Source organism: Melanostigma gelatinosum, assembly GCF_949748355.1.
Source record: "Melanostigma gelatinosum genome assembly, chromosome: 7".
NCBI lineage: Eukaryota > Metazoa > Chordata > Actinopteri > Perciformes > Zoarcidae > Melanostigma > Melanostigma gelatinosum.
In genome coordinates, this window is record NC_136640.1 from 18,651,110 (window position 1) to 18,672,869 (window position 21,760).

At 44.5% G+C, this 21,760-nt stretch overlaps 1 protein-coding gene across 1 annotated transcript in view; it reads right to left on the reverse strand.

Annotated features, from left to right (window-relative positions):
* Window positions 1-255: 255 nt before the first annotated feature.
* LOC306779915 (protocadherin-16-like) overlaps window positions 256-21,760 on the reverse strand; it is a gene marked incomplete at its 5' end in the record, with an annotated part of 68,918 nt that continues 47,413 nt past the window's right edge. The window contains 19 exons of the mRNA XM_079272013.1: window positions 256-4,582; window positions 5,058-5,199; window positions 5,329-5,615; window positions 5,908-6,038; window positions 6,182-6,333; window positions 6,614-6,825; window positions 6,907-7,020; window positions 7,128-7,994; window positions 8,113-8,322; window positions 8,507-8,632; window positions 9,275-9,514; window positions 11,990-12,836; window positions 14,205-14,362; window positions 14,719-14,815; window positions 14,905-15,092; window positions 16,017-17,045; window positions 17,458-17,694; window positions 17,839-18,070; window positions 18,774-18,962. Coding sequence (XP_079128139.1) covers window positions 1,989-4,582; window positions 5,058-5,199; window positions 5,329-5,615; window positions 5,908-6,038; window positions 6,182-6,333; window positions 6,614-6,825; window positions 6,907-7,020; window positions 7,128-7,994; window positions 8,113-8,322; window positions 8,507-8,632; window positions 9,275-9,514; window positions 11,990-12,836; window positions 14,205-14,362; window positions 14,719-14,815; window positions 14,905-15,092; window positions 16,017-17,045; window positions 17,458-17,694; window positions 17,839-18,070; window positions 18,774-18,962 — 8,052 coding nt within the window. The 3' untranslated portion in view covers window positions 256-1,988. The remainder of the gene's footprint in view (window positions 4,583-5,057; window positions 5,200-5,328; window positions 5,616-5,907; window positions 6,039-6,181; window positions 6,334-6,613; window positions 6,826-6,906; window positions 7,021-7,127; window positions 7,995-8,112; window positions 8,323-8,506; window positions 8,633-9,274; window positions 9,515-11,989; window positions 12,837-14,204; window positions 14,363-14,718; window positions 14,816-14,904; window positions 15,093-16,016; window positions 17,046-17,457; window positions 17,695-17,838; window positions 18,071-18,773; window positions 18,963-21,760) is intronic.

A 21,760-nucleotide genomic window follows, 5' to 3' on the forward strand; every position in this document is an offset into this window, starting at 1 on the left:
TCCTGAGACAATAAGGAGTTTTGAGTTTATACAAGGTATACGCCTGAGGTTACAGAGTAGTGAAGTGACTGTAGCTGTATTTACAGCTTGGAGGTCTTGACTTGTGCTTTGGCAAATGTCACATCACTGACTGCTTATAACCCATATTGAGTTTCAAACATTGATTATTTGTGGGACCTTTCACTTGCTATCCAAAATCATAAAGCTCTGAATAATAACTGCTAACAGCTGAGAAATATGTGACAGAGACAACAATGTGTTCACATAAGTACTTTATTCAGGCACTTTTTGCTCAAAAACATTTCTATGGACGAGTCTAGAACATTTGTGTGAACATTTGGAGGAATTTCTCTTCTATGGCACTAATATACTCACAGTTTGGACAAATATGAAACTGAAATGGCTGGTAACACTGTTCAATACAAAAAACAAAACAACAACAATACCTTTTATCAAACAGGTAGTGTTCATGTATATTTGGCTATGGTCAAAATAGCATCCTTGTAAATAATTTACCATGCCTCTCATTTTCCGAGGTCTACCTATATAATAAATACAAATACTTCAGAATGTTAGTGTTGCTTATATAATGTTAGAAAAGGGTCTAAGACTGGTGATTAAGCAAACAGAATATGTTTTTAATCATTTGAAAGTGAGAGGAATCCACATTTAGGCCACAGTGGGGCTCTATATGTACTTGTACATTATTTTATTTTATAAAGGCTGCCAAAACACAATTATGATCACGAATGTATCTATGGTGTCGGCATTATGTGAATTATGGCATGAATTTCTTCTCATTTACTAGGAAACATTCTCTGGTGGTGTTTGAACATTCATAAACATGTTGTTTTTGTAACATTTGTTAGTATTACTCTTAATTCATATCATATTCTTTATAGCACTATTAAAAAGAGAGGGCATATGTGATCCAAAACAACATTCATTACAGTTTGTCATTAAATATATACAAAGAAATCTGGACAAAAATGAGAAAACCTGTTGCATTTCAGTGTCCGGATGGCACTGATTTAGAGCTTAAGTAATGACTGAGGGACATTTGATCAGTCGATAAATGACCAAGACCTGCTTACATTCTCTGGAAGGATTAGGCTGCTAGCAATTTACCATTAACCATGTAGCTGCTCAATGTTCTCCCTCACATTAATTATTTCCACAATGCAAAATGAGAGCAGTAAGGCTCGTTGTGAGAATTAAAGCATGGGCACCTGAAGGATGAGATCATTGGATGTCATGTTCTGTTTTCCTCTTGCAGAAAATGAAGGTATGTGTGTTGAGGACAAAGACAACTTTTCACATTCATGATTACCTTTTGATGTGAGATCAAACACTGGACAACATCTGATCACACAATAATCTATTCCGACCGATGTTTCATTTGTTTAAGCATAGATGTCTCGTCCTCTATAAATATTTACAATAATCTGTTCAAAAATCCCAATCGATAAAGCATTGATGAAGAGCTTCACTTAAAACCACAAGGTTAAGAATTACAAGAGATAAAACCAACTTACAGTACAAACAAGTATACAGTACAAACTACAAATATACAAATATAGAAATATATTCCGAGGTTTTAACAACCTTTTGACACTTTAATGCCATTTCTTGTCAGAAACCACATGTGAATATAAAAATATAGACAATGCTTTTGTACAAAATATTGACATCATGTATGAATCTCCTTTCGAATGTGCAAAATAACACTGATCAACAGAAAAATGAGGAGTTTCTTAACAAAAACACACAAAAAAGGCAAAGTCCATTTTGGCCTGTTCGGCGTATAATCGTGTAGTTTAGTTTTTCTTCAGTAAGCAACACAATGTCAGCTATTTGGACTTCTTAGTGTAACCTTGTGTACTCTGAAAGGAGAGAAAATAGCTTTGACTCATTTAAGGTTGCAGCTCCTGTGGTCATACAGTAGAACAAGTCTGGGACAGCAATGACTCAGTTTTAAATCACCAATTTTAAATCCTCAGCTCTGCCTCCTCACTGTGTTCTAAATTGTGTTCAGTTGTGCTGATCACTGACGCAGAGGGGCCCTGTGAGACACTGAAGGGTGTGATCGCAGGAGAACGTGCTGCCAGTGGCGAGAGAGAGGGAGAGAAACTTGGAGACATGGCGACTGAGGAGATGGATCCCTCTGCGCTGAGGGGAGACCTTCGAAAAGAAGCCAAGTGGGGGAACGTCCTCCCCACAGCAGGCTTAGGAGGTACAGTTTTGGCCCCGGGGTGGGCCACAGATGTTATGAGAGGCGGGGGGTCGATTCTTGACTCTGCCTTCGCTTTGTGATGAAATGACCTGCGAGGATGAGGAGGAGCCGTCTCATCTTTTAAACGTGCTATTTCAGTAAAAACGTTAGCTAAAGGCTGGAACTGGGGACACCAGTTTAGCAGGTAGTCCCAGTTATAGCTGCCCCTCAGCTCCTCATCACTGGCCACGATGGCTGTCTGGGAGCCATCTACAGCAGGCTTTCCATCCTCTGGGAAAGTATAATCTTTAGGGTGGGAGATGCTGAGTCCCCGTCCCACTCCCACATACCCACCCCCCTCATCCCTGTAAACTGGCACCTGGCCAGCTAATAAAGTACCATTCAGACTGCCCAGTTTCTTCCCTTTGAACCAATCGATGGAAGGCTCACAGGACACGTCTGACAGCTGATCTGCATCCTGCTGGATTCCTGAGTCCGGACCTCGGGCAGAGATGCGCTCCTGCATCGAGGAGGAGATACTTGACACCCGAGGGTATTCATTAATCATTCTGATCTCATCATCCTCTGCTGCCTCTGCCTCCGCAGAGCCACGCCCACTGGAGTGGGAAGGATCCAGGGATCCTCCACGAGTGTATGGACCCCCGGAGCTGCCACTCTGATCGGCCGTGTATCCAGGAAGGGCCTGATGGTAAATCATTTCACTTGCTGCTATCTTTGTTTCCTCAAACTTGTGCAGCATGGTGCCTGACTTGGCTTGAGTTCGTCCGTGTGCCTTTCGCTCCTTTCTCTGACGCCTTAATTTAACAAAAAAGAGCGCCACAGCAATTATTATTAATATAACTATGGTCCCAAGTGAAACTGCAACCACGCTGACAAGCAGCATATTCATGTCTGTGGTGAGACCAAAAGATGTATGGGTCACATCTACGGAAACTTTGACCACTGCTACGCGGGACGTCTCCAGAGGGCTGTGAGCGGTCACGTTCAGTGTCATTAGACGCACCTCTCTTTTAGAGCGACTCATATGTCTACTGTAGCTGTCCATCTTTAAGGAAATTGCTCCTGTTGATTTATTGACTTCAAAATGAGGTGAACTGTCTGCTAGAGAGTAGAGGACAATGCCATCCATGCCTCCGTCCTCATCTCTGGCTTGCACTTTGCCAATGATCTGACCTTTCTTTGCTCCCTCAGGCACTTCAAATGAGAACTCTGAGGAGGTGAAAACAGGATCATATTCATCTTCCCCTGTAACATAAATCTGCACTGTTACAGTAGCCGAATAGTTGCCAGCATCCATGGCAACAGCAACAAAACGGAAGGAGTTTACCCTCTCAAAGTCAAAAGTAGAGCGAGTCCGTACTTCTCCTGAAGTTTGGTTCATGAGGAAGGCCTCTCTTCCCTCTTTAGGGTTGTCTAACATGTAATACCTCAACTGTCCAAAAACACCTCTGTCATGGTCGATCGCATGCAGCATGGTGACTAAGGCATTCTGGGGTTGGTTTTCCCTGATGCTCGCAGTTATTAGTTTGAGGGGAAAGAAGGGCCGGTTGTCGTTGATGTCCTTCACCTCAATACTGACTGTGGACAAAGCATAGTGACCGTGACCGTCTGTAGCCTGGACAACAATCATATGGGACCACTGTCTCTCATTGTCCAGAGGCCTCTGCAGCCTCAAGGCTCCGGTCCACTGGTCCACCTGGAAAAGGTCTGTCTCGTCCCCGGAGCTTATGGAGTACTGCACCTCTCCATTGGGAGCAGAGTCTGGATCTGTGGCAGACAGATGCAAGAGCTCTGTCCCTGCTGCCGCACCCTCATTCAGTATGACACTGTACTCTGCTCGGCTGAAGGCTGGAGGGTTGTCATTGGCATCTGTGACACTGATGAGAATGGGAACGCTGGAGCTGCGCTGAGGGATTCCTCGATCTGATACCACAACAGTCAGGTTAAAACTTGGCACTGCTTCAAAGTCAAGCTCCTCCACCAGGATCAGAGTCCCGACTGTCTGGAAGCCCTGTCCCTCCAAGAAGTGCACGCTGCTCTCAATCTGGAAGGTATTACCTGAGTTGCCACTGGCAATGGCAAAATCAAAACCACAGTTGTCCCGCGACAGGTCTCCGTCCACAGCTTCTAAGGTCAGAACAGTTGATCCGGGAAGCCCATCTTCACACACAGTGGCTCTGTACTCTGACTGGTGGAAGATGGGGGCGTTGTCATTGACATCGGAAACGTGTACCTGGACAGTGGCAATGGATGAATGGGATGGAGTGCCCTGGTCCCGTACCTCAATTACCACCAGGATGGAGGGATTCTTAAAATCAAACTCTGTTCGTTGGTTGACAAACAGAGTACCTATAACATCAAAAGAAAGTGGTTATTGAAAGAGCAACTTCATTTTAATCTTCTGTCCAAAGCGCATCATTTAAATCGTCCGAGTTGGATTTGTGGCTCATTGAAATAAATAACACTGTAGCAGGTTTGGGCACATGCTGTTGAATGGGACAGTATTAAAGGCAAAGGTATAGTATTTGAGAATAGGAGACAAAATGAGGCAAACAACTTTTATAATGGACTTATATGTAGATGCTATCTCAAGCAAAACATCTGAGGCAAATAACTTTAATAAATAAATAAATTTGGCTTTGAATGACTTTTAATGAACAAAATCATTAAATACATTGCCAAAGCCTGTTGCAAATATGTCCAAACCACAAATGTGCATCCAAGAAGAGCCTTAGGGGATAACATTTTTATGAAGGGTAATTAAGGGGAGCTCTAGCTAGAGAACAGTTCTGAACAACTCTAAATGTGCACACAGTAATCTCACCATTGCTTGGGTCGATGTAGAAGACTCCCCTCGTTGATGACATTACTCTGTAGCTTATCTTCCCGTTCTCCCCAGAGTCACGGTCAGTGGCTGTTACTGTGATGACTGCACTGCCTGCTGGGAGGTGCTCCGATACAGTGACCTAATAAGAAACACACCATACAGATTAAAACAGATTATATATCCATTACAAGTATACTTCAACAATTTAACAAACATGTTAATTATCAAAAAGGTGGTGGTATATGCATGTGTGAGGAGGTAGCTGTACCTGATACAAGTCTTGAGTAAAGGTGGGTGCGTTATCGTTCACATCGTCCACCAGCACAGTGATGTTAGCCTCGCTTTGATGTATAGAGTCGGATGAGCGGACAGTCAGAGTGTACCACGTCCTGTCCTCATAGTCCAGAAGGCCAGTCAGAGACACCCCTCCCCCATAACGATGAATCCCAAACATGCCTTGAATGTTTGTATCCAGGTGTAGTGTGTAGGAGAGGGCTGGCCCTGAGTCTACGTCATTTCCTGTTACTTGGGTGATAACTGTGCCAATCATAGTATCTGTTTGATAAAGAGTTGCAGAGGCAGAAGAAGAATACATTTAAGTTGCAGCCGAAATAAAGCACAGAGATTCTAAGTAAATAAAAAAAGACGTTTTCTTTATGAAGAAATATCCTGTTCTTGAGAGCCTTGATCTAATAGACAGGAAATGAACAGAGGAACTTGGCAATAGCCTGTTTCATAATAGGGTCCGCCTTTTCCCTCTGAGCCCACTGAGTGAGCTGCCAGGGAGTGTGATGTGAGGCGTTATGATAAGATCACTGGACTGACTTCCACTGTGAAGCTGACTTACCCTCGGGCACTCGGATCTCCCGATGGAGAGGAATCATGGGACTGTTGTCGTTGAGGTCGATGATGAGCACAGTGAGCGTGGCAGAGCCAGCCAATCGCGGGGTTCCCCGGTCTGTTGCCGTAACAACAAGCCTGGTGGCAAATATACAAAACAAAGGATCTTAACCATTAAGTTATCACAGTAACAAACATTGAACAGGCTCTTGTCACGGGCAGAGATGAGTCGAGAGGAGCCACATGGCAGGATGTGATAACAGACAAAGAGAAAAACTCACTTTGTTTGCGTCCAGATCTCTCTGTCCATTATGGCTGCAGTGGTGATGCTGCCGGTCACTGGGTCGATCTTAAACAAGCCACTCATGGATGATGACCTGATAGAGTAGGTCACCTGACCATTTTGTCCCTGGTCCAGGTCATCTGCAGCAACCTGAGGAAGTGACCAACCCATTTTGGAAATTAAAATATGGAAGTATGTGCAGCAGCTGTTTCAGTGTAACATGAACCAGAGAGCAATATTGGATTTGGAAGTCAAGAGTTAATAAAAATGGCCCTGGCTTCATGCCATAAATGATTCTCTAGTATATTCAGATGGGACACTGACAACACATGCAATTGAACAGAGTCATTTCTTTACGCTGCTGAAACAATCCAGGTTTCTGAAGCACGAGTTACTTTTTAATAGACGTGTAGGGGACAGGCTACTGTACCTGAATAATGGGAAAATCATAACCCTGTGCCTCTTTAATGTAGGCCACATAGTTCTGGAGTTGGAAGCGTGGCAAGTTGTCATTGACGTCCTGCAGGATTAAGTTGACAGCCATGTAGGAGGTGGAGGATGCTGTCTCAGCTTTCACCACAAGGCGGAGTTTCGGGGTCTCCTCAAAGTCTAGTTCTTCAGATTTCTGGACCCATATTTCACCTAATTCACAAAAACTACAATGAGTCACTGTAGGTTTGGAAAACATTGTTTTACAGGGTATGCTGCCATCTCTGCACTTACCAGTAATGGAGTTTATTCCAAAAGATTGCATTCTGTTTCCACTGAAAATACTGTAGCTGATACCAGTTCGAGAACCTTCGGGGTACTGGGCCTCAGTCTGTGTTACTACTGTGCCTGTAAGGTGAACAACACACTTGGTTGAAACATTTTACTTCCAGTTATTATTTCTACTACACATTCACAAATTCCCAAGTAAAAACATTGATCTCTAATATCAAAACCTTTTGCAGCGTTCTCCTGCAGACTGACGTCTCGAGCCTTGCGAGAGAAGCGAATCCCTCTGTAGCTTTGTTCCCTGATATAAACGATAACCACCCCCAGGGAAGATTGAGCGGGGTTGCCCTGATCCATGGCCTGAACTATCAAAGTTCTCTGGCTTTGGGTCAGAGTCTGTAGCTTCTCTGTGGCCTGGATGTCTCCCGTCAGTGAGTTGATGGTGAAGCCCCTCACAGGGTTGGCGAAACGATAAAACACAGAACCATTAGCCCCGAAGTCCTTGTCCTCCGCCCTCATGGTGGCCAGTACTCGGCGGCTGGACACGCTGCTGACGGAGATGTTCACAATAAGCGGGTCCTGAATGAAGAAGGGTGCATTGTCGTTCACATCCTGCATGTAGACGGTCACCTGAACAGTGGAGTTCTGTGGGTTTGCAGGGGAGGAGTCAGTGGCACACACATTAAAGGTGTAAGAGGCAGTTCTCTCTCTGTCCAGGGGTGCTGCTGTGATGATGCGGCCAGTGTTCTGGTCTATGATAAACATGCCCTTTGAGCCAGTACTCAGAAAGTACAGCACCTGGCTGTTGGGGCCCTGGTCCAGATCAATGGCTTTCACCTCTAGGACCAGTGAGCCGATGGGAACGTCTTCCGAAACGTCTGCAGTGTAGCTGCTACTCTGAAACTGGGGGCTGTGATCATTGATGTCCATGACAGTCACCTCCACCGTAGCAGAGCTGCTGAGGGGAGGGTGGCCCCGGTCCTGAGCTGTGACTGTTAGCGTGTACCCAGCCCTCCTCTCTCGATCCAGAGGCCTTGAGGTAGACAACACACCTGACTGTCGTTCCAAGAGAAAATCTCCCAATGGATCTCCAGCTGCAAGTAGAGTAATGGCAAACGGTGTTTTTAAATGTTTAAAAAATGCTAAATCATGGTACCAGTTGAGCTTATCATTTAGAAACTCAATGGTACAATAAACAAAATGCCAAATCACCTGTAATTTTGTAGTTCATTTCCCCACTGTCTCCTGCATCCTGGTCTGTGGCTTTCAGGGTAAACAGAGGCAATGTCGGCAGGTTTTCCGGCACCTCTATGCTGTAGTAGAGACGTCCAAAGAAAGGGGCGTTGTCATTCTCATCAAGCACTCTGATCCTCACTGTGGCTTTGGCAAAATTGGGAGGAAGGCCTTCATCTTTTGCATAAACTGTCAAAACATAAGAAAACAATCACACCCATTATTAACAGCAACAGTATTAATGGTGACTTTAAAGATTAAGATTAAAGAAATTTGAAATTCGCAAAGTAACTCTTAAATATTTTTGATCTCAAAGCAGTCATCTTTGGGCATGTTTTATCTGTGATGGTGGACATCTGTCAGAGGGCAGTACCTGTCACGGTGTAGTACTCCTGGAGCTCCCTGTCCAGTGACTTAGAGGTAGTTATTACACCTGTCGCTGGGTTGATGCTGAAACCCTCCTCTGAGATTCCACCATATGTCACTTGCCCATTGGTTCCTACAGAGAAACACACAGTCATTGTAAAAACAAAGCTACCAAATGTCACCAAAGCTTTGAGACGAAAACAACAGGTATTTGTATTTCTCTTGTTACTGGCTTGTATACCTATTTGTTTGTTTGTCATTCGTTTTTGCTGTCAAATCCTCCCTCAGGTGCCTGGATGCCAGATTGCGTGCTAACAGAGAGCAGCCTGGCAACCTCACCTGTTTACTTCACTAATTACTTTTGGAGAGAAAGTTTATAATCCTTCGGTTTTACGTGCTTCTGACTAAGCCAGAGGGAATGCACCCTTTCTGTAGCCCCGCCCCCACCCTACTGAGTCTTCAATTAAAAACAACTCTTAATGTCTGTAATGTGTACACATAACCAGCACATGAAGGCTGAGAAGAAATACAGGCATTTTTTCCCGTCTTGATTGCTGATGCAGCACAAAAAAGCACACGGAAACACAGAGAACACACAGCATGCTTTAGATAATTAATTCTATGATGATAATTCATCATGTAGTAAGGACGTGTTAGTAGTATTTTGACCTGCAAATGACCAAATTAGTTCTCAACGGGAAATAATTGTTGATTTAAAAGTAGGATTACATGTGCAGGCTGCAGTAACGAAGTCAGTGCACATTGTATGTCTCACCTTGGTCCAGATCAGAGGCGGACACCGTCAACACACTAGTTCCTGGTGGCCGGTTCTCAGAGATCTGGCCTTCATACTGGCTCTCCTCAAACCATGGCACCTCATCGTTAACATCAATCACGTGGACACACAGCAGCTGGCTGGACGAGTGTTGGGGTATCCCATGATCCTCAGCGGTTATTGTGAGGTTAAAGACGTCCTGCTCCTCACGGTCCAGAGGTTTGAAAATAGACAGAGAGCCTGTAGAGAGATGAATCAGGGGCGAAATGTGAGGAGAGGTTTCCTGTATGTGTGTGTGTATCTGTGAGTGTGTGTGTTTAATTATAGCCTGTTTCACAGCGGCAGTTACACGCGACAACTTCGGCACGAAAGAATGCTATCAGAGGCAATAAAATATGCCACTTTCCATGGTTGTGTGTCGTCAAGTTATTTAAAAAGCAAGTGTGAAAAGTTGCCGTGTGAGGCCCAAATCAGAGCTAATTTACTCCACACACACAGCTTTGCCTACCTGAGCGCTACCACCACCACTGCTCTAACAGCCCAACGGTCTGGCCACAGTTTACGAGATTTTCCATTGGAGAATGCCGCAGCCATCGAGAAAGAAGCAGTAAACACACGCTCTAGACACGCAACAGCCAGGCCTGCCGTGCTCCGTAGAAATTAGGGGCACCCTTGCCTTTTCATTGTCCTGCCTTAAGATGGTAGAGCTTGCATTGATTCAATTTCAATTTCATGCTTTAAAATGAGCTGCAACTGTTAAATAAAGAGGTCCAAGGCTGTTTTGGTTTTAACTTTTTTGTTCATGTTTTTGCTTTGTATCTTGCTAGGACTGAGATAACTTGCCCCTAAGACTTTAATCTGGTGGGAGTTACAAGCTGGAATATTTTCACCAAATTTGACTCCTCTGTGATCCTGCCGTATCCCTGGTCACTGATAACACATGGGCAGAAAAAAGACAGTTGGAAACAGGAGAAAGGTTTTACTTTGGATGTTTTCAATTCCAAAATCCTGACTCTATGTGAGGTTTGTGGCGCCAACACTTTCAACTGCTGTGTGAGGGTTAGCTGAGGTTTCTCAGACACATTTTTCTTCTCTTATATGCAGATGTCGTTTATCACCATTTGATATGTTAATCCCAGAATGGTGCCGTCTTTTGCAAGGAAGCAATTCGCCATATCACCGGTGTATTCTCCCTTTGCTCCAAAAGTGAAATTAATAACCTCCCCTCTCACAATGAGTGATGAGAATGTGTCTCATACTGTGACTTTATATATTCCTAATCATACCTTGATAGTTCTCTCTATTGTGGTCAACTGTGAGCAGAAGTAATGAAAACAGAGTGTGCAGAGATGGTACCTGGTCTCCGGTCACTGACCCCAAAACGGGAGCAAACCAGGTGCTCAGAGGATTAACTCTGTCAGTGTTCGAACAAATAACCAGTGTGCATGAAAACACTTCAAGATGGGAGCACATTCAGGGCTGAAGCAGAAGTGGCATGCATGACAGACGTTCAATGTTTCCATCCCCGAGCTGCTCTAACGGGCATCCCGGTTGGCGACTTGAAGGGGAAGGCGGAGCCAAAGTTGACACGTGTCTCAAACACCACAACAAAGCCCACAGGACCAAATAGCCCAAGGTCAATGTTGACGAAGTGACAGAGTCTCATGCAAGCACACAAGCACATATGTGCATGCCTACACACACACACACACACACACACACACACACACACACGTGCGTACACATAAACACGCGTAACTGATCCCTTCTCTAATGGTTCCCAGAAGCCCAAGCAGGAGGTTCTTTGGTCTTTCATGGGAATAGATCCACAATAACAGATGATAGGTTGTGTGTGCGTGCGTGTGTGTGTGTGTGTGTTTAATATTTGGCAGGCTGCTCTGTCTGTCTGGCCTCCAACTGAGAGAAATAAGTCATGAAAGGCGAAGCAAGAGTTGTGCAGCACAAAGATTTAAGCAGAGTATTACAAGAGTTTGTGTGTGTTTATGTAGCGGGAGGTTTGGTAATTCTGGTGGGGGGCTGTGTGGAAGCACATGGAAAGGTGAGTACACATGCTCTGCATGTGTGGAATTCAGAGGTGGCACAAATGCTTTAAAAGTCCATGAAAAAACTCAAACAGAGAACAGATGCAGATTCGCTTGTCTGTTTAAAATGAAAATATTTCAACATGAGCAGGGGATTTTTAAGACACAGCAATTCTTAAACACTGGAATTACCAACAGGTGCAAGAAATATAAAATAATAAATGACAAGCTGAACATTTTAACATTATTAAAATGAAAACACAAGAGCAAAAAAGAGTGGGCCTGGTGGGAAATAAGTAAACAACTGAAAGTCCAAGATTTTAAAACCTTTCCTGATAATACCGTGCAAACTGATTGCAGTAATCGTCTGAGCGGTGACAAAATGGGGCTATCCGATTAAAACAAGTGCTGTACATAATTGCATATGCACAAGGAGCAAGGGAAGACATTCCAGACTATGAAATAAAACTTTTTGAAAAACTAATCATAATCATAATTTTCTTCCAAAACGTTCTCTCAGATATATTGACTTATGCAACACTACCACCAGCCAGAACATGATGATTCCCCAAATGATGTTCAATAACGTTATTTTTCAAATGATCTGATTCTACAATATCTGTGTTTGGCAACTATCAACATTTTGACTGCATTGGCACTGGGCTGGACTTACCAGTGTTAGAGTTGAGGCTGAATGTCCCCCCAGTGTTGCCTGACTGGATGCTGTAAGTCACTCTGCCATTCTCCCCCTGGTCTGCATCTCTGGCCATGACATACAGCGCCACAAAGCCCACCGGCTGGTCTTCCATCACACTGACAGCTGTTGGCGAGCTGAACACCGGAGGATTGTCGTTCTCATCGGTTACGTACACCCTCGCCGTGACAGAACCCCAGCGCCTCTGGTTGGCATCGTGGGCAGAGTCTGTTGCCTTTACAACCAGAATCAGGTTGGACGTGACCTCATGGTCCAGCTCCTGGCCCAAGGAGAGAACCCCAGTGGAAGGGTCGAGGGTTAGTAGGCTCGGGGTGTTTGGCCACTGGTGGAAAATGGAGTACTTCAGCTCGCTGTTGGGACCACTGCCATCCTTATCTGTGGCCTGGAAGGTATAGACAGAAGAGCCGGGCTCCATGTTTTCAGAGATGACAATTGTGATGGGGTCCTCGGGGAACTGAGGGGCGTGGTCATTGCTGTCCTCTATGTCAATGTCCAGGTGGACCAGGGTGCTGCTAGGAGGGGCGTGAGAGAGGTTATCCACCTCAATCTCCAGGGTGTAGCGTGCGTCTCGCTCATAGTCAAGAGGACGAGCTAGGTACACGTCTCCGTTCAGACGGTCCACGACAAAGGTCCCATCTCGGCCTGTACCCCCAACCACTGTGTAGGTCACCTCCCCTTCTTCAGGGGTTTCTCTGTCAGGAATGCGGACTGAGCCAATAACAGATCCAGGCTTGGTCTCCTCCACAGAGTTGAAGGATATGGAGAATGAATTGGTCTCAGAAGTCAGGCTGTTAGTGCTGAGAACCTGCATTGAAGAAGAACACTGTGTGATTATAGGAGGACACAGCTACGTATCAGTGGATCTAATGTTTCATTGAGATGCATTGTGGCAAAGTTTATAAATGTCAATACAAATTAATATTTGATGGATTTGGGGCAAAACAAAAAGAGATTTTGTCCTCTCGTCTCTCTTGTTCACTGGGAACAAATGAAACCCGTTACAAGAGGTTTTTATAGACATGAATAACACGTCTGCTAACCTTAATCACACTTAATCTGATACTCATGTCGCTGCCAGGAAAAATAATAAATGATAAAAGTAACACAATCAAGAGGAGGAAATGGTGAGAGGGTTTGAATCCAGCACTGGGACATATCCCCGTACTGTGTATAGCTTTACGCTCCCTTTGATGAGCAATTCAAGTGTCCTCCAAGACTACAACATTGTTACTTCTCTCCTTTGTATGGAAAGAGCACCATAAGTAACACACATGACACATTGTTTTAATAAATCATAAGCAGATGTATAGGGGGAGGTAAAGGGAGCGGTTATGCTGATCACACTTTCAGCAGCATTACTGACTGTTGTTTAAGCTGAAGGCGTGATCATACTCAGCACTGCATCCTACAGAACACTTCCCACAGTAAGCAGGCACGCAAAACAATATGCTGTGTTTGTTGTGAAATCTTACATGACAAGCTGTAAATTGCTTCCATATTTAATGGAAAAAGCAGTGTTCCAGAAATAAATAGTCCCATCCTATCATCGATTTAGAAAAGATGATTAAAGGAAATTACAGAAATGCGCCAGCGGGCAAGAAAAACACTGTTTAATCCAATTAACTAATAATTGTGACTTTCATTTTTTGTTGTTGGAAGGGAGGAAAAACTGAAGTGGCACTTAATGGATCTGTTTACATGGCAACTCTATTTTCCTGGAACCTATAAATGTTCCTTCGAGGGTCCTTCCATCGTGTCCCTTTTCTGTTCTATATTAACTATGAACGGGATTACCTTCAATGCTGTGTTTTACGTGAGTGTATAGCCCTGCTGCTCATTGCAAAAAGGGCTACTGTAATAAAAACGTGTTGAAGTCATTGAGTATGACCTTGATCAGAGCCGTCTACAGCTGGCCCTCATCACAAGCCAGCTGGGAGTATTTGATTCAGACCCACTTTTCCATTTCAGATAGAAATTTCCCTTTTTGAAAAGTCACAGGGGAAGAAAAGGGAGGGGATGGGAGGGAGGCTTGTCAAAAGTGAGGGTGATATGTCTGCAACTACTCTGAGGGGCCCACAGACATGGATCCTCTCAGCCCCAAGCCTATTCTTTGATATTAAATAGGTGAGTAGTGTGGGTGTTTGTGCTGGCCGCGCTCCAAATAAAGTCTGACCTGAATAGTGAGGGGGCAGGAGGTACTGCGAGGGGGAAGTCCTCTGTCGGTAGCTGTCACCGTCAGGGTGTACTCGGCCCGCTCCAAGTGGCTCAGAGGGGATGATAAACGCAACTCCCCAGTGTTTGGGTTCAAAGAGAAACGCTCAGCTCTGGGACCTGGGAGAGAAAGACAGTCCTAACTTTAACTGGAGACCATGTACGTGGGGGAGCAAAATGCACTTTAATTCACTTCACTTCAAGTGTATCATAACAATTTGTACAGTATGTTTACAGTATTTACACACATGGACACCGATAATGATCCATTTTATTCATCTAAAAATCCTACAATAAATGCTTATACCATGGCCATGGGTGGCAGATAGCCCTTAAAGGTGTCCCGATATGCATTATTCTCTTCCTTTATTATCAGGACACCTCACTGAGTACTAGCACTTTCTTAAAAGACAACATGTACTACATTTACATATATATATTAAATCTTTTGCACATATAAGTACTCTCTTTACTACCTGACAAAGAGTAGAACACGGTTCCATTCTCCCCTTCATCGGGGTCTTTGGCTTGCAGCGTGCCCACTAAAACCCCAGAGAACTGTCCTTCCGTCACCTACGGGTTAAAACACAAATCGATGTCACCAAAGCCATGAAAGAAATTTCATTTTCTGCCTGTCTGTGTGTCCGGTCTTGTGGCATCACCTGTATGATGAGATTTTTGCCCGACTGGCTGTGGGTGAAAGCGGGGTCATTGTCGTTGTCATCCAGGACAGTGATGAAGGCTGTGCCTGTGGCGCTGCGAGGGGGCGAACCTCCGTCTTGAACCACCATCACCAGCTGGTAACTCGACTGCTGCTCTCTGTCCAGAGTAGTCCGTGTACTGATCTCACCTGGGGGGAGAAGGGGGTGGATGAGAGGGATTTTCTGCCTAGGCACTAGTCCAGAGCACTGGAATAATGATGAGAGACTTCAGAGCCAGCAGGCTTCGATCAATGACACACAAGTAACAGACATGCACAGTGTGCAGATGTAGGTGTGTATGTGCACACACACAAATGGGAATTTTGGAAGACTGGCAGATGCTGTAGAGAGTCACAACTCAGCCAGAAACTAATCACAAATTAGACTGTGAGTCTCCACCCACAGACGAACGGGCCCAGCAGACCAATTACAGCCCAGCAAGATGCTTAGTGCCACTGTCACCATCATCTGACTAATTTATGACGGCAGAGAAGAGGCAACTGTAGTCTCTCATCTTTCAGAGATGAATAAACATTAAATTAGCTTTTTTCACAAATCATTTACATTTTCTATGACTTAAAGACATTCTTGCAGAATCATGACAGCTTGTCCTTTACACTGATGGAGGATATTTGAGCCCAACGACTTGCTCGGTTATTTTCGGCTCAATCTACAGAAGAGTAATAGTAAAAAAAAACTGAGTATTCTGCATTTTTGGGGTAAATTGCCTCCAAATAATCTGGAAGACATCCAATATCCAACAATAATATCTGCAGTGCAGCCTTTCTTTTCTTGTGCTGACCTTTGTCAACAGCAGCTTCATTAAAACATGGCATTGCAGCTCTTAAAATTGTATTTCTGCCTGCTCTGTTCTTTAAGCATCTCTCTTAAACATCTCCAAAGACATCTTTACATAAAGTGTGTAGTTTTTCTGCATAAAAGCAAATACTTTTTTATTTGCCTAATTAAGTAAAGCTAAACTATCACCACTCCACATCACTCCAATCCAAGAGACAAGCAGTGACTGCTGCTGGGATTCATTTAACAATTAGTACATCACATTTTCAATTAACCTGTGTGGGAGTTAATCTGGAAGTGGCGATCGGGGTGCAGGAAACGGTAGCTGAGGCGTCCGTTGGGGCCACTGTCTCGGTCTGACGCCGTCACGTGACCAAAGCCTGTTCCTGCAGGCAGGTTTTCTCTTGCAGCCATGAATACCCTCTCCTGTGTGAGCCGAGGAGAGTTGTCATTCTCATCAGTCACCGATATCCGCACTGTGGCACTACCCGTCTTCTTCAACTGTCCATGACCTTGGCTGGCCAGCACTGTTAGAAGATACATGTCCTTGACTTCTCTGTCTAGGGAATTCTTCACAAACAGCCAGCCACTCTCTGCAGCAATGCCAAACCCTGCAGCATCTCCATCTGGACGCAGGTGATATGCCAGGGGACTGAAGTAACCTGAGCCAGAGATTTCTCTGTTCAGAGCTCTGACCTGCAGGAAGCGTGTGTTTATCGGAGTCCCTTCTTTTAGCTCCACGCGGTAGGTGAGGGTATCAAACACAGGTCCCTGGTCATTCTCTGCCTGGACATGAACCACAAGCACAAAGGTGGCACTAAGTTGGGGTACTCCACCATCCTTGGCAATCACCTGGAGGTCATAACGGGGAGCAACCTCATAGTTGAGGCTCCCTACCAATCGGATCTCTCCACTGCTGCGCTCTATACTGAAGGTCCTCTGGATTCCACTTGGAGAAGAAAGGTCAAAGTTGAGTTGCCCATTGACTCCGGAGTCTCCGTCCTCAGCTTGGACACGATACACCACTGTGCCCATTTCTGTATGTTCCGGCAGCAGCAGGGACTCGGAGGACGAGGGCAGGAAAACGGGCAGGTTATCGTTGATGTCTGCGATGGTAATGTGGACACGGGTCTGGCCAAATGCAGGGGGGTTGCCACTGCGGGCCTGCACCTCCAGATCAAGAGCTGACTGGGCTTCATGATCCAGGGTCAGACTGGTCCTCAGGGCCCCAGTGTCAGGATCCACTGTGAAGTAGCCTCCTGGGTCCCCAGCACTGATGGTGTAGGAGATATCTCTAGAGGTGCCTGAGAAGGGGAAATAATGACAAAAACCAGAGACACGTCACCATGGCTCAGGAGGCTGTGCTAAAAGCACTGAAGTAACAGTATACTCCAACGATGGCATTTTTCAATTTTCATTTGTGGAATAGAGCCCTAAATACTCAGAAAATGAATACATAAACACAGTTGGGAAATGGTATTTTTGATTGATGTTATTTCAAAGTAAAGTGTGTATAGTGGCCCAGTGCCTATTTGTACAAGTGGTGCAGGGAGCAGAAAAGAAACTCTCTGAAGCCTGATCCAGTGTGACTGATTAATGTATTGTGAACTAGTCAATATGGACTGTGAAGCTCAATTTGGGTGTCTGTGAGTGAGTCAGTAAGTCAGCAAGTGAGTGAGTGACGAAGAATAAAGGGCATGTGTTTGTTGTCCCCACCTATCTTACTGCTGGCCTTGACGCTGCCTACGACTGTCCCCCGCAAGACATCCTCTGATACAGAAAAGTAGTACTGAGTCTGTTCAAAGACAGGTGGAGCCACCAGCCCCGCCACCACGCTAATGTTGACTCTGGCACTGACGAGGGCAACCAGACCGCCACCGTCCTGAGCGGAGATTACCATGGGAATGACAGAGTTGGCCTTCCCGTAGACAGACCGAGACAGGGAGATCACTCCTATGAAAATAAAGCCGTAGACAAGGTTGAGACAAACATTGCACAACTTCATAAAACACGATCAATAAAAATAACGTGATGGAAATGTCAGAATGAAATTGCAGGACAAAATGTACAGTATACATCAAAATGACTTGTGCCTACCTGTGTCTTTGTTGAGAGTAAAGTAAGGGGAGGCCCCTCCAGCTACTGTTTTGTATGTAATTCTGCCATTCTCGCCTGAGTCTGGGTCATAGGCGGTCACTCTGACAACAGATGTCCCAGGGGCGCTCTGCGTGCTCAAACTGACAGCATAGCTGACCGGGTAGAAGGCGGGTCTGTTATCATTAATGTCAGCCAAATCTACCTTCACATAGGCTACTGAGCTCAGTCCACCCTGCAGAGGAAACAAAAAGCTTCTTTGTTATATCTTCACATACATTAAATCATGTACAGGAAAAACACACCTGAAAGCAGGATTGAGGCCACATTAATATTGCAAGTAGACCACATTAACAGCGAAAGTCAGTAAAAGTAAAAACCAGCAGTAAACCCTGTTAAAATTTCAATGTATAGCAGCGGCCTCTAAAATCGAGTCCCTGCCGGTTTGTGCAGGGATACAGATTGATAGTTTCCCTCGGGAAAGAACAATATGTCATGACCCGTGGAGGGTGAGAGGGCCCGCCGCAACAGAACAATCTGCTTCATAGGCTTTTCATTTGCAGAAAATACAGTGCAGGCTTTTCATTTCGACCAGGTGGCAAAAAACGAGGGAGGCGGTAGCCCAACTTGTTAAAATATTACTGCCTTGACAGTTGAGGCATTTCTCCATCTGATTGCTTTAACATGGCTGCAATAATTTTTCTTTCATTTTAAACCTTTTATTTGGCGTAAAGTGAACAGGATATACTCATTTGAGTCAGCCATGGAGATTCAATATTTAGTTTTTTACTTGGCTGCTCAAATCAAATTTTTTCATGCATGGTTGGCCATGTCTCTGCTCTGCCTTCTGTATGAAAAGCATGGCTGCTGTGTTTATAGGATTACTCTGCGGCTCAACGGATTCATATTAAGCATGATTTCAAAATGCGGTGGCTCACCCCATCCACTGCAGTTACAGTAAAGTCGAAGCTGGCTGGCCCTTGATCTCTGTCTAGTGCAGCACTCGTGCAGATCCGGCCAGTCTCCTTGCCAATGGTGAACTGAGATGGAACCATGCTGGTAACGCCAGAGCCAAGGGAGTAGGTAATGGAGCCAAAGGAGCCGCCGTCTGCATCTGTCGCAGTCACCTACAGAGAAGAAAACATGCTATTGGTTAAACATTCCAACATCGTGCATTAAAATTTTTATTTATTAAGTTGGAAGGGAAATATCCTTCTGGATAAACTCAGCAGTTTCCATACTCATTAATAATACTACTCTAAAGCTGCAGCAGATCAAATCTAAATTATATTAGAGGGATATAAGAGTGATGGCGATCCACAAACTGAAACAAGAGCACCATACCAGGTGCCTTTTGAAAGCATCTTTGGACCTGGTCTTTGTTGTTTATCTGAACGTGAGCATGGGCCAACCAGGCCCTTTGGCAGAAAGGGGCTCAGAGGGAATGAAGGAGGGTGGCGGGGAGGAGGATGACTTCTACAGACTCTGGGAGGCATGCCAGCAGGGAAAATTGCCTGCTTCAGGAGTGGCGTCTGTCTGCAAAGGAGAGTGACAGGGACGGCTGCGCAACAATGGGATACCACACAGTACGCTTCAGTACAGCGCATTAGAACCCATAATATCCAACTTGCGGTCTGGTTTTAATAATGCCGCATATCTACAGAGGGCTGCAGCTATAAAGGCAGCTCACAAGCCATCAGCCAGGGAGCCGACTCAATTACTACAGGATCTCCCAAGACAGCGCAAGAGCAAATACACCAATCAGATTGGGCCCCTAGGTACCAGCAGTATAATTGTTTGCAAGTGTTGGCGCTGGATCACAGTTTGCCAGAGATTACAGTCCTCAAACCTCACAACTTGATTCGAATTCTCCTTCCTTCCATCTTTTATAAATGGATCTTTTTAGGAAAACGCTAATTGTTAGAAAAAACCCGAAAAAGCTCAGTTCATGCTCTGGTGCTCCGCAACACTCAGCAGCAGGGAGCCTCCTCTGCGTATGACGGAGTAGTTCTCAGGAACATTGCCAAGAAAAATAAGGCAAGTCATGCTTATCATCAAGAGCTGACTTTTTCGAAAGATGGCATTGGCATGAGTGTGAATAGATGGAAATCATTCATTCCAGGCGATGAAGGTTTGGCTACTCCGTCTCTTTCCTGAGCAGATGGCAGACGGGGGACTCAGCAGAGAGCATGCTCCACACTCTTGACTGTAACTCCTAACAGAGGGTGAGTAGTGTGTAGGAGTGAAGGGAGTTGTAAAGCTGGCAGAGACGCAAGCCAAAGAGAAGAATAATAAACCGCATGAGGAAAGGGGAAACCAAGAGCAATACAAGAAAGCCACTCCATCTCTTAACGTGCGGAGGCTGCAGCTTACTGTAATATTTTATCATTTTGCAGGGGGACAAGTTATTTATAACAAGCCCGCAGCTTTATATGCTTGTTTTCTTTCACAGTGCTGTGATGAGTGTCAGCTGGAGGGAAAGTTGAAGGAGCATTCTAGCAATACCTAGGTTTTATATATGTTGCAAACATTTCAAAACAGATCTGTAGTGGAATATTTCCCCCATTGTGACTGACCCGCGTGGCAGGCATTGGATGTACGAGCTATTTGAGGAGACTCCGTGTTGCTTTCCATTTAAGCCACTACCATCCATAAAAACTTTTTTTTACAAAGTACACCCATATCCAGTTAAAGAAAATCCAATGTAAAAAGCCCACATTTATATTGATGATACAAAAACTTGAAAAAGGAAAGAAAAAAAGATGAAAAAGTGAAAGTTACTTTTGGTGGGGTGGGAGTCGGAGCTCTTTTGAACTCTATGAATCCATAATGACACACAGTAAAACTTACTGGCGTGTTCAAACTTAACACACAATTACATTACCAGTAAGGGTTCCCCAGTAAGTTTAAAAAGTTTAAAAACTTGAGCAAAGTACAATGGTACAGTGTGTGCACCAGAGATACTGAGCAAAGAGACAGGGGATTGAGTGATGCGTACTCCGTGAAATAATTGACATGAGGAGGATCCGGTGCTTTAACAATTACCCTTCTCCCAGTGCTCAGCACTGCACAGAGTATAGTATTATAGTATATATATATATATAAAGATATTTGGAGCCATATGTGGTTTGACCAATGTGTTCCATGAGTTAAGTGTATGACTGTGTGGGGGGAAATACACTGTAAAATAATAAACCACACAATCATATTTGCATAAATCCTGACCACTGTGAGTAAAATGCCTCAAGCGATCAGTCTATTTTGGAATCTGCAGACTGTGATTTCAATTCCACTGTCATTTCTGAGTTAATAGCAGCCTATCACTGTCATCTTGCTGGATCGCAGACTTCTCTATCCAGGAGATTATAATTTTTCAGCCACACATATGACATGACATATGAGGCCATATGCAAATGAAAAAAAAAAATTGAGCAGGACAATTAGCCAAACCCCAAACCATGAAACCAGAGAGATGAGGATAACCTAACAAAATGTGGCCTCTGGTGTCAAAGATTAAGATAAATCAGTAACAAAGCCAGTATAAATCTCAACAGATGAAACAAGATTCCCACAGGATCTTAGATAAAGACTGAAAGTTACTTGGGATGTTACGTAATGCTGCAGTTCAGCAGCAATGTAACAACAAAAGGTCATCCGTCATTCATTTCAATAGTTTGACAACACACTTTGTTCATCTTTTGACAAAAACAAAGTATAAGTACATTACGATTATTGTCTCCTCTACATCTGCATACTGTACATTTTGAGGAAAAGGACATAGCTATAACCAAGAAAGTTTTTTAAGATGGGCAGTCATAAGTAGGAATTCTCCACCCTGCAGGGGGGAGAAAAATAACATTCACCACTTTGTCGTATCCATCTTGACATGGATACTCGAGGCCTCTCTTTCTGTTTCCCACTGACT